Genomic DNA, 17,390 nt, shown 5'->3' on the forward strand with positions numbered 1-17,390 from the left:
AGTTTATTCTCTTTCCTCTGAGCTCTAAAGTCAAAGTGGACCTTAAAGCTATCAAGTACTTGTTTTCTCTCTCCACAGTTCCATTAGCCCACCTAGCGACAGTCCCAGCTTCCCTGCCCCACGGCACTCACCTCCTCCATGTACTTCAGGGCGTCCCACAGTGACAGGTATAAATATGGTCTCAAGGGCTCATATGCAGTCTTGGGAAGAAGGTCAGGTTGGGGAGGAAGAGGGACACCTGCAATACAGACAACAGGTTCATCCCAAGAGGACCCAAAATCACTGCCACCTCCAACCTCCCCAGGCCCTGGCTCCTTTCTGCAGTCCAATGTGCTCCTTTATCCTAGAGCCAAGAGGGAAACATTCTTAGACTGCTTGGCCTTAGACTTAGGAAAGCAACATGGGGCAGGGGGGTGCCGGGAACTTGACTTCCTCATATTCTCAGGAGTCTTAACACCCATTGGAAGGTGAAGGTGGTGACACACAGACCATGATAAAGAAGACAGTCTCTCAAATTTGCCTGTCTAGGGACATTCTTACATACAAGTCAACTGGAGTTGAGGTAGGGTAGTGAAGAAGTAACTCTTTAGGGAGTCGCAGAGCAAAAAGGGCCCAAGTTGGCGCTTGAGTCTTCTGTCTTCAGGTACCTGAGAGAGAGCCAAAGAAACCTCGGAGCTTGAAGTACTTGGCTGTGTAATCCCCAGCCTCTGTCAGCACTGCATCATAGTCTGCAAGACACCAGAATGCTGTCACTGGTCACCTGTGTCACAGAGCAGTGTCCACAGCAGCAAAAAGAGAAAGGAGAAGCTGGGTACGGCAACAGGGTCCTCACCCCAGAAATCTGGCAGCAACACTTTTGGTGTGAGCCATCAGTCCAAATACAATAAGTACTAAACACTATGAAATATCACCAACAGTGCCATAGCCATGGCATGACCCACAATTTCCTGCACCTTGCCTGACTTCAGGGGACTGTCAACCTAAAGGGTTCAGAGGTCACACATTTCAAGGGCCTGAGTAGGGAGAAGAGGCTGCCTTCATCAAAGGACCTTCCCTCACCCTGGCTGTACCTCTCACTTCCTCCAGTGACTTCCAAAGGCTCATAGGCATGTCAGTGGGCTTCAGTACCTCCTACTGCTCTAGAAGTTTAAAACTGATAATCTCAGCAAAACCATCCCTTCCTCAGGCACTGTAGAACCAAATGCATTAAAGGTGCCAGACACTGCCCCTAAAGGACTCTGCATAAAAAGCTCCAAACATGCAAAAGTGGGGTGTTCCACGAAGGGCCAGTGTTGGGGAATACTTGCCGTAGCTGGTGACATCAGATTTATATTCATGAAAGTGCATGGCTCCATTTATGAAGCCAAAGTTGGTACCTCCATGGAACATGTAGAGGTTGATGGAGGAGCCAGCATCGAGGATGGCAGACACTGTTTTTAGAACGTCTGCAGGAGGAGGGGAGAAAGGGCATGTGCAGAGTGAGTCAAAGTTTAGGACGAGCCACAAGTCCTGTTGATGTCTCAGCTTTCCTGATCTCCCCCAACCCCATCAAATTCAACTCCCTAGCTCTGCCCTTCAGCTTCCACTAGAGCTGCAATCACAAAAGATGAAGGGTATGAAGAGAAAAGGGCCAGCAAGCACCAAAGCCCCCGAGCTGAAGCCTTATAGTTGTTTGTTCCACCATGGCCAAGTCTCCAATGACTATGGTCTGAACAATGGCAGCCTTCTACCTCCACACTTCTCAACAATTACTCACACTTGGTAAGGTGCGAAAGACTGGACTCCTAATTGCAGCTGTAATTTCTGACCACCTCCCCAATCCCGCCTCCCGCCTCTATTATAGAATTAACCAAAGATGTGAAAGATAACATCAAAAGAGAAATATACAGTATTAACATACACACACACACACACACACACACACACACACAAGCAATCAGATTGACAAATATTAAAAATTAGTTTAATAACCAGTGTCAATAAATCTGTGGGAAATACGTATTCTCATTTAATAATAGTAAGAATTGCTGTAATCTTCTGAAAGAGCAGATTAGTACATATATATCAAAATTGAATTAATGCAGCATTCCACTGGTTAGGGAATTCTATTGGTTATCCTAGGGCACTAATATGCAAAACTGGATGTTCAAGCATGGTCGCTGCAATGGCATTTAATTAACAAAAACCACTGGAAACAACCTAAATGTTCATCAATAAGAAAATGGCTAAATAAATTGTGGTTTAATCACCAATACTATAGGGTTCTTTCTGTTCTTTAAAACGGTGATGGAATCTCTCAGAAGGCTGTTCATTTGTGTCCATCAGGGCACAAGCAAGTAACAAAGAGCAGGTAGGACCGCAAGTGTCCATATCTCTGTGTGTGCATATAGGGCTGCAGACAGACACACAGAACTGCCTGCACAGTATACAGCTGACCCTCAAACGACATGGGTTTGAGCTGCACGGCTCCACTTATGCATGATTTCTTACAGTACAGTGCTGTATTTTTTCTTTCTTATGATCTTCTTCATAACCCTGTCTTTTCTCTAGCTGGCTTTATCATAATAATAAGTATATGACACAGATAACATACAGAATATGTGTTAATCAATTACATGCTATCAGTAGGTTTCTGATCAATAATAGGCTATTAGTTGTTAAGTTTGGGAGGAGTCAAAGTTATACCCAGACTTCAAGTGTGCAGGGGGTCAGCACTGCTACCTGCCACATTGTTCAAAAGTCAACTGTATGTGTTTTGTCTGGGCTCTGGGCTTTTTATTTATTCTTCCTATATTTTCTGTATTTGCTGGATGTTTGCAATAGGCGTGCACTGCTTATCTAATTATAAAAACATGATAAAGCAGTGTTAAGGGTCCTACCATTCATGACAAATGTCAGGACACATGACTCTGGAATATCAACAGCTGATTATGACATGCAGATAATCCAGGAGCCTTGTACCCTACAGCTCATTTACATCAATTAGCAGGTTATTTGGAACTGATTTTTATTTCATAGGTCAATACACATGCTGGATTTAGGTACCGCAAAGCACTCACCAGAAGAATCCAGGATGTTGTGTGGGCCTCCCCACGAGTCAAACCACCCTGTCCAGTACTCCATCACCATCTTGGGCTGAACCCTCTGAGCACCACAAAATGAAAAGTTAGCTGGCCAAAAGAGGCAAATGGGGAGTTCTTCCTTCAGGGAAATCCCAGCCCTTCTACCCTCCCAAATCTTTCCTGACCACACACTCCTTGCTGTAAGAGCCATCAAAAGCAGTGCACAGGTGAGGACCAAAGGCATCTGCACCAGCTTATCTTCCACATGTGGCCTCCACACTGCAGGTAGAAAGTGGAATGAACTACCCAAGCTGGTGCAGGAGACTCTGAGGCCTTAATGTGATTTTAATGTTACATACGGAGCTGGCAAGAGAACACAGGGATGTAAGCCTGCATCAGAATGCAGCATGTACTCTGGGAGACTTTTCCTACATGGCTTTCTGGGCAAGCCACACTTTTCCTATCCTCTCTTGGGGAAAGAGAATCTTCTAACAGGATAATTCCATTTCTGACAGGCACCCCAGAGATACAGACCCCTCAGCTGCTGTTTCCCTTTAGCTGGAAGAGTCAGAGGGCTGTAGAGTGTGCCCCTCTCTGAGATCTAGCTTAAACATAAGTTTACAAAACTGGACAGGAAAATCAGGGAGTTATTTAGCACAGTGAGTCATAGTACAGGCCCTGCAGCCTCAGTATCTGGCTTCGTACCTTGGCTAGGATGTTTGATAACAATTAAGTCCTTAATATTACTTCAGAATACTGCCTTTGGTGCGGGGTTGCCCCAAGGATGCAGAAACAATTTCCAGAACCATGCTCTACTGTACTGTTACTGTGCTGTGTTTGCAGGAGCACCGGAGCATCAGGAGGGAGATATAAGGACTAACATGCTGGTGTTTCAGGTTCCGCACCAGAGAGCTGTCCTCATTCATCAAGTACTTCCTCCGTTAGTGATGGCCTGACATTTAGAAGGCAACACATACAGAGCAACAAAATCTGGTTCAGACTCATGGGGTAGATTTATTATCTGCTGAGTAGGAGATACCAACCATGCCAGAGGAAAAGCCAAAAGCCAATTTTTTTAGCAAGGTTGGTGGCTGTCTACCTCCCAAGAAGGGGATATACTGTACAATGTTTAAGTCCCTAAGGGAGAAATAGATTCTCTGTGCCACATGTCAATAGTCTCCACAGCTAGGAGGGGGCTCCCTGACTTGATGGTGCCAGGGTCAAGTACTGGGGTGCCCACCAGTGGCCCAGGTCACTGCCTTGCATGTTGTGGTTAAGAGCTGAAGTTCTGCCTCAGTCAGACTGTGCTCTGCCTCCTCTCATGTGCCACTTACTGGGTGCTCTTTTTGTTATCAAATCTGTCTCCTTAACTACACAACCAGCTGACCTGGTTCCTGGGAGAATTACATGAAATAATGCACATAACCCCTTTAGCACATGGTGCCTAGCACTTGGAAAGTACTCAAGAAACACTCATGTTAATTATCTCCATCACCGGACATGCACAGGAGGGCGCAGTGGGGTGCTGTTGGACATCCTGAAGTTTAGCAGAGCTGCGCCTGTCCTGTTTGATCATCCAAAGCAGACTCTGATCGAAGTCCCCTTCCTTGACGAAAACAGACAGCACTGAACTGCGGACAGAAAGGCCGTTTAATGGAGCCTGTCTGTCAGCAGGATGACCCGGCCTGGGTACATAGGTGTGGGGCCCCTATCTAAGGATGACCATAAAGGAAACAGCATGAAACCTTGCTTTCCTGGGTGCTTTCCAAATATTACTTCATTTGATCCTCAAACAACCCCATGAGTAGGTACTATCATCATCCCCACTTCACAGAAGAGGAAAGAGAAGCACAGAGAGGTGACAATTTCTATCCAGTGGGCAGAGACTGCTCACAGTGTCCTTAGACAGCACTCAAGTACGATCCTAATTAGTTGCTGGGCAATTGTTTCTTTTTGTTTATCTCCCCAGGTAGGTCACAAACCCCATAAGGGCAAAGACCTGCCATCTTAGTCACCACAAGGTAACAGGGCCTAGCCACATTCCACACACAGAGCTGGCACTCAGTCAACACTGGAGGAAGGAAAGAAAGGACAAAGTAGCTAGACCTGGGCCCTCTGGGAGAAACTGTCTCTCCCTTCACTGGCCTAACAAAGTCTGCCTGGCATCAGGTCCCAACCTGTCTCTTCTCTTCCTGCTCACCATCCTTGCACATTCCACTTATCCTCCTGACTCAGGCAGTAGCCACATCATACACACAGGTGGCCCTCATGCTCCACAGCTTCACACTCCCCTGGTGATTTCATATGGATGTGCCTTTGGGCCTACTTCTGCTCCAAGAAATGAACAGGTAGAATGGAGATGCCCCAGCATCTCTGCATTTATGGGGGATACTCATGTTCCAACAACTCCACAGTAGGCCTGGGGAATCAATGCCTACACATAATAGGTGGTGACAGTTTGGGGCATTCACACCCTTCAGTAAGACACGGTGAGAAATGGGGCCCCAGCTCTGTGAACGGGCTGCCACTACCATGGCCAAATCCCATTGGCCTCCTAAGGAGAGACAAGTGAACTCAAGAGAACAGAAATCAATCAGAATAGGATTTAACTGTAAATTCCCATCAACCTGAAGGATGTGAACCTTATACTCAGAAACTCCTCTCTCCTGTGACCTGGAAAGGCCCAGGTCTCCCATCTTGCTGATGACAATGATCTTTCTAGGCCCAGGGGGGTCTTACGGGTTAAGGTCAGACACACACAATATAGGTCAGGAAAGCTTCTCTCCTCAATCCCCAAATGAGCATATCTTGGGCTAATGGAGTCCATAGAATTCTAGTCCAGAGCCTCTGTGAACACACCAAGCCTAGGCCTCCCAAAAGGGCCCCTTTCTCAAGAGGCAAGAAACCACATCCATGCATCAGTCTATACACCACCACCTTGAACACTTACACTCCTACAGCGCTTCCCTACCTGAGGGCATGGCAACACAGGGGCCACAAAGGTTGAGCGTCACAGTGCAGAAGGTTGGCTGAGAGGTGAAAGTCTGAGTGAGCCCAGAGTCCTTCTCTCCCAGAGCCCTGGGTATAGTTGCAGGTACCTCACAGCACTGTACAGTGCTGACAGAGGCTCCACTTAGCTCTAGGACTTTCTACACACACGCCAAGCAGAGCAAACAGCTGCCCCTGGGCCAGACTTACCTGCACACTTAAGAGAAAGTTGGTTAATAACTGCAGCTCATGGTGTGACTGCAAGTTGATGGTGGCCAGCACTGTGAATGGGAAGGAGAAAGAGAAACAAAGCAGGTCTTAAAGGCAAGGAGACTTTCTGAACTAAGCCAGACCTTTCCCAATTTACCGGCAAAATAAATTAACCTTGGCATTGTTTCCCACCTCCAATTAGAGTTTAGTTCCTCAGATGTCAAGAGATTCATCTTGTTTCTCTCAGAAACTCCACCACTCAGCACAGAGCTTACAGGGCAATCATTCACTAGGCATCTGTTCTTGACTAATGTAATTTTTACAAGCAGAGGGTACATTTCTGGTAATTATTCTTTCATAGGAGCCTAGATTCTGATCTTTGTTTTGCACCTTAAGCATCTAGTGCAAAGTAATGACCTAAATGAATACACCAATGAATGGTAACCCTTTTATTTCTTAAATGAGGGCTAATTTTCTATTCCATCCCACAATGTGTCCATTTTTTAGTTTAAAGTTATATTTTAAATGGCATCAGTGAAAGATATGCCCAAGAAGGATATGCTACGTTTGGCCTACCCCAGCTGCAGAACTTGGCTTCTGAGGCTCCTTGCCTGCCTGTTGTCTGCTTGGACAGCAGGCCTCACATGAACTGGGTTTGGCCTGAGCTCCAGCAGGTCTGGGAATGCATGAAAGAGACTGAGCAAGCCTGCCAAGCTGGCTACCCTGATACTCTCCTATTGGACATAAGCTACTGATTACCAGTGATTAAAAACAAACAATACCTGAGGCTCCAGGAGGTTAAATAACTTGCCTCAAGATCACACAACTAGTAAGCAACAGAGTAGGGCTGCAACCCAGGCCAATCGGACACTGACCCATTGTCCCACGATTAGCACCATCCTCCAGCAAGCCACTGGATAAGACCCTATATCTAGACCCCTCCTCACCTAAAGGAGGAACCTCAAAAACAGGAGGCCTGTCTGAAAATAAGCAAGCAGAAATCTCAGAAGTGAACAGGATTAGCATGGCTAACGACTTGGCATCTATTCCTAGTCTTCCTGAATCCTCACTAATATAAAAATAAAGGAATCCAAAGGTGGAAGACCATAAAGAACAATATCTAGAGAGGAGACAAAGCAGAGAGGAAGTTTCAAGAAAATCTCAGGAGGCTGCAAAGAGCAGTGGGTCAGCGAATGGCCCAGGAGAGTGGAAGAAGCTTCAACCAGCTCCCCACCTCCAGCTGCAGTCCTTGTCTCACATCCCAGGCACTGTGCAGCCAGGAGCACACTTCCCTCCCCTGCTTCACACACTCCTCAAACCTCTTCCCCACTGGAGCCCTACCCCAGGGGACCACATTCTCTGGGAAAGCTGAGCCCAGGTGTCTCCAGGTTGGGATTGGCACAGCAAAGTGTGAAATAAGGGATGTGCTACAGATCAGTAAGGGCCATATCAGCCAAAGTATTCCTGTCCATATCTTCTGCTGGCTCCCAGAATATCTATAGCAACAGACCAAAGGATTTGTCTCTGCAAACACTTAATAGAGCTAAAGACAGTATCTCCAACCCCCAACATTTGGCCTTCCCTCCTGGAAAGAGCACACCCCAGCCCAATCACCCCACTGGGAAGCACACCTTCCCCAGCCCCTTCTGGCACTCAGCTTCCAACTGGCCATTTAGTGCCTCCTCTTTAAACTGCTCAGTCAAGAGCCAAACAATTGAGAAAATCCCCTCACATGGAAGACTGAGCAGTCTTATATATATATATAAATTTATTTACTAGTTCTGCTGGCTGTCCAGCAGAATTATATATATAAATATATATATATATATATATATATATATATATATATATAAATTAAAATATCCTCTAAGCAAAGTAAGAAAGATAGTGTCCATTTAAAAAGTATGCCATGAGAAAAGAAATATATTCAAGAAAACAAGACCCAGGAAATAAGAGAAGGATTACATGAAAGAACTTGAGGAAGTCGCCCAAAAAGTGGAACTAAAGGGCAGAGATACATCAAAAAGATAAGCAACTTAGAGAATAGATATGACAGTCCAATCTACAAATAACAGGAGTGATCAAAAGATAGAAAAAAGAAAGGAAAGCATACCAAAATAATGCACTAACTGAATATCCCACTGACAAGTACCAGAACTGTGTCAATTCAAATAACGCACAAAAGTTCTACAGAAGAAAAAAAAAAATCCCATACCAAAGAACATCATTGTGAAATACCAGGATACCGAGGATAAAGAGAAAATCCTGTTATTTTCTAGAATGGGAAGGAAACACACACACCACCACCACCAACAACAACAACATATGAAAGGATCAGGAACCAGAATGTCCTTGTACTTCAGCAGTGACTACGGGTGCTAGAAAATCTGGGCATAGTGCAGAGAAGGGATGGGGCAGGAGACCCAGAGCTCAGCCTCCCTTGGGTGAAACCAGTTAGTGGACTTCCATCAGGTCAGAGGGTGGTGGGGTCTCAGACCCACCAGACTTGACACAGAATCCGATATATACAGTATTTGGAACACGTGTGACAGGAGTTTGGGAAATCTTTGGTAAAGGGTTTATTTTATTTTTAAAAAGATTTATTTATTAGAGAGAGATCACAAGTAGGCAGAGAGAGAGAGAGAAGCAAGCTTCCTGCTGAGCAGAGAGCCCGTTGTGGGACTTGATCCCAGGACGCTGACATCATGACCTGAGCTGAAGGCAGCGGCTTAATCCACTGAACCACCCAGGCGCCCTAAAGGGTTTGTTTTAAAGAGAAGGTGTAGGGAACACCTAAAATTAATGTAACATGTGTCAGCTGTGTTAACATGTGTCAGGATAAATAACACCGAAAGTGAAAACTAACCCCACCGAAAGCGAGTCACTTCACAAATACTGCCCCGAACACCACTCGCACCGCCCATACCGCACCGCCCGCACCGCAGTACCGGGTCAGAATAGCCAGAAGGCACAGGCCAGGGTCGCGGCAGCGGGTGGAGGGGAAGTAGGAGGAGGGGGAGGGGGAGAGGGAGGAGGAGGCAGCGGCAGCGGCGGCAGCATTTCTGGTATCTTTACACTTTACTTTAATTACGTTTTTAAGTAATTGAGTAAAGTTCTGCCGACAGCAGGCAGAGCTCAGGAGGTCAGGGCTGGGGTGCAGGGCACCGGGAGGGAAGGGCAATGGGGGGGCGCCGACGCGGGGGTAGAGGAGGGTAAGGAGATGAAGGGGCAAGCGGGGCGGGGCGTCGGGGAGGGAGGAGGCACCGAGAGGCGGAGGCAGGGAGACAAACAAGGCAGGGGCGGAGGCGCAGCGTGGAGGGGTGGAGGGAGGCGGCACCGAGAGGACAGAGGCGGGGAGGCGCGGAGGCGAGGAGACCGGTAGGGGGCGAGGAGATGGATGGGGGCGAGGAGACGGTAGGGGGCGAGGAGACGGGTGGGGGGCGGTAAGGGAGGGGTGTGGAGGCGGAGAGGTGGGGGACGGGGAGGCGTGCGGGGGGAGAGGGGTGGGACAGTGGGGAAGCGGGTGGGGGGCGGGAGCGGGGAGTAGGGCACAGGGAGGGCGGGCCTTGGAGGAGGGCCTGGAGTCCCGCGGCCGGCCTCGCTGACTCCCTCCAGGCCCCGGAGGCCTTGCTCAGGACCATGCTGACGCGCTAAACCTGTGCAGCAGCCTCCAAAAGAATCTTGCCTACCGGCTCTGGCCGCAGCCCCTCCCAGGCCCCCCTGAAGGACTGGGCCGGCGGAGGCTTTCGAAGCGGCCAGAAGGGGACAGTGCCATCGCGTGGAAGTGGCGGGAATCGCTGCTGGTCCTTGAGAAACCCAGTCAGTGGGTTTGGGGAAAGGGACTGACTTCTCTTGCGGGCTCATCCAAGTCACACCCTGAGTGCCCCCCGCAGGCCGGCGCTGGCCTAGGGCTGCAGAGATGAAAGGCCCTATCTGTTCAATCTAGTAGAGGGGAGGGCGACGCCGAAGGAACCGGAAGCGCGGCGGCTTCGGGCCAAGGAGTAAGCTGGTGGGAGCCCTCAGGAAGCATCGGGCAGCTGATAGGAGGCCCTTCCACCACCACCGTCTTTACGAACATGAATCATGTCCAGGCACAGGGGCACAGCCAAACAAGAGGGAATCCAGGCCCTTGCGGAACTTATGGCCGTAAACAGGTAAATAAAACAAAGAAACTATCTAGAATATTAGAAGGCAAAAAGAAAGCAGGGCCGAGGGGCTGGGTGAGCTCCAGAAGCAGCTGTATTTCAAATGGGTGCTCAGGGGAAGCCGCACTACGAGGTGACCAGGCAGAAAAGTGGGAGGATAGGGAACAGCCATAAATAGCTCTGCAGGAAGGCTGGGGGTGTCCAGTATGTTCCAGAAACAGATAGGAAGGGGACCAGGAGACACCTAGACAGGTCACAGAGGTCAAAGGCCAAAGGAGGGCCTTTGAGGACTTTCTCATAACTTGTGCTTCAGTCTGAGGAAGGCAAGGTAAACCTTCAGTTAAGGAGAGGCCTAAGGGGATCCAAATGACATTTGCAAATGCTGTCATGTTGAGAAAAAGTTATGCAGGTGTCAACAGTGAAGAAAGATCAGTTCAGTGCTGTTGCAACAATGCACATGAAAATGATGGTTATAGCAGAAGTGGTAAAACTTACTTGGATCTGGATAAATTTGAAGATAAAACTAAAGATAAAAAGGATTAGCTGTGCGTCACGCATACACAAGCAGAGGCTTGAGAGTGCCTACAAAGTTTAGGGCCTGGGCAACTGGGGGAAATGGAATTGCAATTTACTGAGAAAAAGACTGAAAGTGGGGCATGCCCTGGGAGGGAGACAGTTCAGTTCCCGGCAGGTTCCACGATACCAGCAGACTTTCTGGGGTGCTGTATGCAATAGGCAGATGTACACGTGAGGCAGGAGTTCAGGAAGGTCGCTCATGGTGACATGCATCTTACACTCAACAGTACACATGTCAGATTAAAGACACCTAGATCATATCACCAGGGTGGTGAAAGTAAGGAAAGGAGGAACATTCATTCCAACGAGTGAGAGGTAAAGAATTTAAATATCAGAACTCAGGGACAGAGAAGTGACTGGTGGGAGATATCAGGTGGGAACAGCCTGTGAGGTCAGAGAAAAACCAAGAAATTGGGTCTCAGACACCAAGGAAGGAAAACACTTCAAGGGAAAGAGACTGATGGTTGCTGACAAAATCAGAGAGGTCAGAGGCGACAAGGACAAGCATTTAAATTTGAAACATGGAAGTCCCTGGCAACCCTGAAAAGAACAGCGGCAGTGAAATGGCAAGGATGGTTACATGATGCCCACGGTTTAAGAGAGATGGAAAGGAAACAGACTGGGGCAGCCAATGAGCATGGGCATGGAGAGATCTCTTGAAAGGAGAGCAGAGAAACACAGCAGCCTCTGGATAGGGAAAGGAGTCAAGAGTTGTTTTAGAAGAGAGAAATAACAACATGTTTATATGCTGATGGGAATGACCCAATAGATAGAGAAAATCTGATGACCTAAGGCAAAAGCAGGAGTTGCTGGAGCAATGTCCTTGAGTAGCTCAGGGACAAGGGGCTTAGTGCACAAGGGTGAAGCTGGGCCAGTGCCTCTACAGTAACAGGAAGAGACTCAGAGTAAGGGGAACAGATACCCTGTACTACTGTATACTTATTGCCCAGCCAGCTGCCAAAACCACAGGGGCTACATACCCCCTGGACAGTGGTCAGCCATCTCCATGATTTTGGCAGGGTTTGACTAAGCCACCCTAACAGGACACCCCATCCTGATTCATCTGTTCTGCCTTCTCTGCAGACTTTCAAAAAGACCTTCCTTTAGAATGACCAACTTACCATTCCCATCTTGGAGTTTGCAGAGCACTATTAGTGTCCTGAGAGAGTGCTCAGCAGAAGTGGGAGACCAGAGATCCGTCTGCCACAGATCCTCCAACCCTCTGAGGCCCAGAGCTTCGGGCCCGATGCCATGCAAATGGGAGAAGCTCAGACATCAGGGAAACTCCACTGGTGGCCCAGGCCATTTGGGGAAGAATACAGAGTGAGGCCAGGGTACTGCTTCCCACCCTCCCACCGCACAGCTTCCAGGCAGGCACCTCCATCCATGACTCCCTTTTGCAGGCCATCCTTGTTGTCTGAAGTCAAGAGCAACTCCACAATACCTCGGTCCTCCAAGGCCTGTGGGGGAAAAGAAAACAAGTCAACATGTCGTTCCTCAGAGTTGGGAAGAGACAGAAAAGAAAGAAGGAAAGTTTCAGAATAAAGTATTTACTTCACCACAGAATGTAGACAGAAACCTATCCTGTTTATGTTCAACATGTTCAACAAAGCTCCTATCAGCTGAAGGCAAGCTGAGGCAGGGTCAGGGCTATCAGACTCTGGCATCCCTTGGCTGCCACAGATCTGGTGAGGGACCAGTTCTGACTAATGTGCCGTTCCTAGACAGGCCTATGCAGAGGCCAGCTTGCAGGGGGTCCATGAGCAGGTCAGGACCTCCTGACCCTCTAGCTACCCCACATCAGAAAGAAGCAGCCCATCCCTCCCCCACACCGGGCCAGGGTGGGCTCTGTTCAACATAGTCACATGCCCAAGACATGCTGCATGTGCCTAGGAGAACAGGAAGATCTCCTCGAAAGTTGTCAATCAAATGAAGAAGTAGAAGGAGCACACACTGCGCTGAAAGGCAGTAACCATTTTACTACTCAGAGTAACTGCTACATTTATGAACCACTTACAATCATGGCAGGCCTTCTGCTAAATACTTTACATAGACTGTCCTATTCACTCTTCGCAATAACTGTACAGACAGAAACAACAGAAGCTGCAGAAGTTCAATTCGTTAAGCAGGGTGAGATTTTTATTAAAATCTGGACTCAGCATCTCACAACTCCCAACCCAGTCATTTGCCGATATATAACAGGCTTTGCCTCAGTTCCTACTTTACACATACAGCCTCGTGTTGGTTGGGAGGGTGTGACCTTCTTTTACAGCTGTACTATTTACACTTGACTTTTCACAGGCATTAATTTATTGACTGCATACCATAAGGGGTAATTACTATTTCCTGAGCACCAGTGAACTGTCAAACAGAGTTAGGGGTCTTGTATCTGTAATCTCACTTCATTCCCAGAGCAGCCTTAGAAAAAGGCATTCTTGACTCCACTGAGCACATGATGAAGCTAAGGCTTAAAAAGGTCAGGTGTTTGACCCAAGGTCATCCTATGCTGATGGTGTCTGTATATCTGCAATATCCAGGAAAAGCTGCATGGCAGCTCTAGGAGGGGATCCTCCCAAGAGCTCAGGATGACGGAGGATGACAGAAGCTGCAGCTTCTCTTTATCCACCTGTCTCACATGTGGATACCTTCCCCAGACACCAAGGAAGTTGAACCGGAGAAGCCCCTGAAGGATTGCACTCTCCTCTCCACCCATCAGCAGAGCTCTCCTTCTCTACAGCTCAGGACTCAGTAAACACCTTCTGGAGAAACCCCAGCATTTGAGAGACAGTCCAAGGAGTTACAGTGGGAGAAGCCCTCCTATCCTGAGGCCTGGCTGAGATCTCTCTAGTTAATTCAAAGGCAAAGAGGAAGCTGGAAGTGTGATCTAAATAGGCTGCAGTTGGGCTTAACTATCAGAATGGAAGCTAATTCTGGAGCTCCCCTTCCCAGCTTTGGGAATGCCTCTTCCTGGAGACAGGCTTGCTCCCTAGAGACAGGGCTTTCTGCAGGTGATAAGAAGGGGGAAAGACTACATGAGAGCCTATAAGCTGGAGCACTTGAGCCTGTGTGCAGGGACTGAAGTAATTTCCAAATGGAAAATGAATCTGCCTATGACAGCAGAAGAGATGCTGATATCAAGGGCCAAAGCTAAAGCAGCTTTAATTAGGTGGATTCCCTAAGGCCACTTACCATTTCCTCAGCCCACACCATGGCCCGCCCTTCTAAGTACTATAAAACCACTGCCAATAATCTATCAAAGTCTTATTTACTGACTACTTACTATATCGCTAGAATAGTCCTGAGCCAAGTGATCTCACACACATGCACAATTCAGAGAGGCAAATTCACTCATTAGTCCCACTTCAAAGAAGAGAAAATGGAGGTTTAGAAAAATTAAGGCACTTGCTCAAGGCCTTAGCTACAAATGGATAGAACCCAGAGCAGAGTATATCCCTGTTGTTTTAAGTGTCATCTAGCCCTGCCCTACCCTTATCTGCCACACATTAAATCAGTGGTTCTCAAAATAACCCACACATTGGAATAAGAACCCAGAGATTCTTATTTAATTGGTACAGTACATGGCCTGGGCACAGGGATTTTTAAAGTGATGTTCACATGTTTAAAGTGATGTTTAATGTTCACATGAAGCTGGGAACCCTTGCATTAGATGCTAGAATGAGAGCAGCCTCTGCAGAGAGACTTCACTTGTCATCACACTCAATGAAACCCATCCCTTTATTTTCAGCCACTGCGATACCATATATGTACTACAACCCACAATTAGACTCAATTGATAAATGGTGATAAAAGTGATGACACCACTGAAATAAAAGTACGGTGAAAGGATTCACCATATGTGAAATATGCTAGGTGAAAGGTGTTAGAAAATTAATAAATGGTGCTAGGAAATGTAGTATTAATATGAGAAAAGAATTAGACCAACATCACATCATAGCCCATACTACATTTCAGAGGAAGGAATATGAAGAAATAAACCAAACTGACTCTTACTTTCTTGATGTAAGGCATATAGGCAGGGTCTTTGTTATAGGAACCATATTCATTCTCCACCTGCACAGCAATGATGGGGCCTCCATGCTTATACTGGGAAAAGAGAAATAATCAAAAGCTGAGTTTGTAGTGGAAACTGTACTAATTTCACCACACTTATCACCAATTACCAGCAAAATATTGCATTTGAAAACAAGTCTCAAAAGATTTGGTAATATAATTGAGAATGATGTCAGTAGGACACAAGAGTAGGTAGAGAGTTCCAGGTCCTCATTCCCTTATGGGAACATCAAATAAACAATTACAGGCCAACTAAAATAACTTTTTAAGAGCTCTGGAAACCAGTTAAATGTTTAAGCAAATCAAGAAAAACGCATGTTTAAAAGCATAAGAAATCTCCTGGTGTTTTTCTTCACCCTTGCCCCACCTCCTCGCCGGCATAGCATGGCATAGTCAGAAAAAAGCAACCCAATCCCCAGTTCCCTCCCTGAAGACAGAAGGAGAAAAATGAAACTTGTTTGCAATATTCTGGACTGTCTATAGGCTTCCCAGTAGACTAGTTTCTGTCTCATCTGACTTGGAGCTCATACTGGAAAGAGCATAGCTTGGACCTCAGGTTGGAAGCTATACAAGGCAATGAAGATCACAACATGTGAAAATTTCAGGGGGGGTCTAAAGGCCCATGTATGCCAGGTGCAAGGGGTTATAGGTAGAGGAATATGATAGAACACCTAAGGCCACAAAAAAAAAAAAAAAAGAAAGAAAGAAAGAAAGAAAAGAAAAGAAAAACTGAGGTGAGACTCTTTGGGAAATTAAGACATGTAAAAGCAGCCAAGGAAAATTAGGAGGGAAAAAAAGATGGCACACACACAGGCAAGACTAGACACATGTCCAGAAAACATCTGAGAAGATCTAAAGCCATCACCCCACTGTGATCTTAATGCTTAGGATCCTGCCGACTTTCAACAACAACAACAACAAACACAGGCAAAGAAACAGCATAACATAGCTCATTCAAAAGGATAAAGTATATCTCTAGAAACTGTCTTTAAAGAACACACACTGGACTTACTAGACAAAGATTTTAAAACACACACACACACACACACGCACATATATACACACATATTTTTTTTTTCAAAGAGCTAAAGAAAACCTAGACAAAGTCATCAGGAAGAAGCTATATCAGCAAGGTGAAAATATCAATAAAGAGAATGTATTAAAAAAATAAAATTTCTGGAGCTGAAAAATAACAGTATCTGAATAGAAAAATTCACCATAGAAGTTCAACAATGGATTCAAACAGGAAGAATAGGAAAACTTGAAGACAAGTCATTTTAAATTATTTCATCTGTAGAGCAAAAAGTGACAGAATGGGGGAAAAGTGAACAGACCCTGAGGGACATACACAACATCAGTAAGCAGATAAATATACACATTGCAGAAATCCCAAAAAGAAGAAAGAAACAGGGCAAAGAGATTATTTGAAGAATTAATGTCTGGAAACCTCTCAAATTTGAGGAGACATAGATATACAAATCTGAGAATCTTCAGTTAACTCCAGGTAGCATTAACAAAAAGACCAAACCAAGACACATTACAATCAAACTGTCAGAGCCAAAGACAAAAAGAGATTCTTGACAGGAGCAAGAGAAAAGCATGTGTGAGTGATCCCCAATAAGACTATTAGTGAATATCTCACCAGAAATCTTGCAGGGCAGTGACAGAAGGATGATACAATCAAAGGGCTGAAGGGAAAGGTAAAAAAAAAAAAAAAAAAACTATCAACCAAGAATTCTACATCCAGCATAACTGTCCTTCAAAAAATGAGGGAGAAATTAAGACGTTCTAAAATAAAAGTTGAGGGAGTTTGATAACACTAGAATCGACTTATGAGAAATGCTACACAGACTCCCTCAAGTTGAATGAAAAGATGCTAGACAGTGACTTGAAGCCACAGGAAAATACAAAGTTCTCCAACAGAGGTGAATGTCAAAAAGAATGAAACTTTGCCATTTGCAACAATGTGGATATAACTAGAGGGTATTATGCTGAACAAAATAAGTCAGTCAGAGAAAAACAAATACCATACAGGGAGGTAGAGGTGTAAAGGAGTAGTTTTTGTGTGTAACTGAAGTTTAGTTGGCACCGATATAAAAATAGAATGTAATAACTTTAGGACAGTATCTGTAATCTCCATGGTAACCACAATGAAAATACTATAGAACATACACAAAAGAAATGAAAAGGGAATTAAAACTTGTAATTCTAAAAAATCAACTAAATACAAAGGAAATTAGTAATGGAGGAAATACGGGAGAGCAAAGCTATAAAACATAGAGAAGACAAATTAAAAATGACCAAAGTAAATTCCTCCTTAGCAATAATTCCTTTAAAT

The 17,390-nt window shown here is 45.9% G+C and overlaps 1 protein-coding gene and 1 long non-coding RNA gene across 5 annotated transcripts in view; one reads left to right on the plus strand and one right to left on the minus strand.

Annotated features, from left to right (window-relative positions):
* The window catches only part of LOC101672478 (beta-galactosidase-1-like protein 2), a 47,536-nt gene that overhangs the window by 9,393 nt on the left and 20,753 nt on the right, over positions 1-17,390 (minus strand). For all 3 annotated transcript variants that reach the window (XR_006606865.1, XM_004763970.3, XM_045080324.1), the window contains exons 6-12: positions 14,993-15,085; positions 12,360-12,441; positions 6,261-6,331; positions 3,060-3,144; positions 1,308-1,445; positions 648-728; positions 132-238 (exon numbers count right to left, since the gene is read on the minus strand). Coding sequence is in view for 2 of the 3 variants with exons in the window: in XM_004763970.3 (XP_004764027.1) it covers positions 132-238; positions 648-728; positions 1,308-1,445; positions 3,060-3,144; positions 6,261-6,331; positions 12,360-12,441; positions 14,993-15,085 (657 nt within the window). In the remaining variant the exon portion in view is untranslated. The remainder of the gene's footprint in view (positions 1-131; positions 239-647; positions 729-1,307; positions 1,446-3,059; positions 3,145-6,260; positions 6,332-12,359; positions 12,442-14,992; positions 15,086-17,390) is intronic.
* On the plus strand, positions 9,572-15,026 carry LOC106006983. 2 transcript variants are annotated; one of them, XR_006606866.1, is made up of 3 exons: positions 9,572-9,638; positions 10,207-10,414; positions 12,065-15,026. It is a non-coding gene; the product is annotated as an uncharacterized LOC106006983 (long non-coding RNA). The 2 variants fall into 2 exon arrangements; XR_006606867.1 differs by having other exon boundaries at positions 9,626-9,674.

The sequence above is a fragment of the Mustela putorius genome, unplaced genomic scaffold (genome assembly GCF_011764305.1).
Source record: "Mustela putorius furo isolate JIRA1106 unplaced genomic scaffold, ASM1176430v1.1 tig00000460_pilon_pilon_pilon, whole genome shotgun sequence".
NCBI classification, from domain to species: domain Eukaryota; kingdom Metazoa; phylum Chordata; class Mammalia; order Carnivora; family Mustelidae; genus Mustela; species Mustela putorius.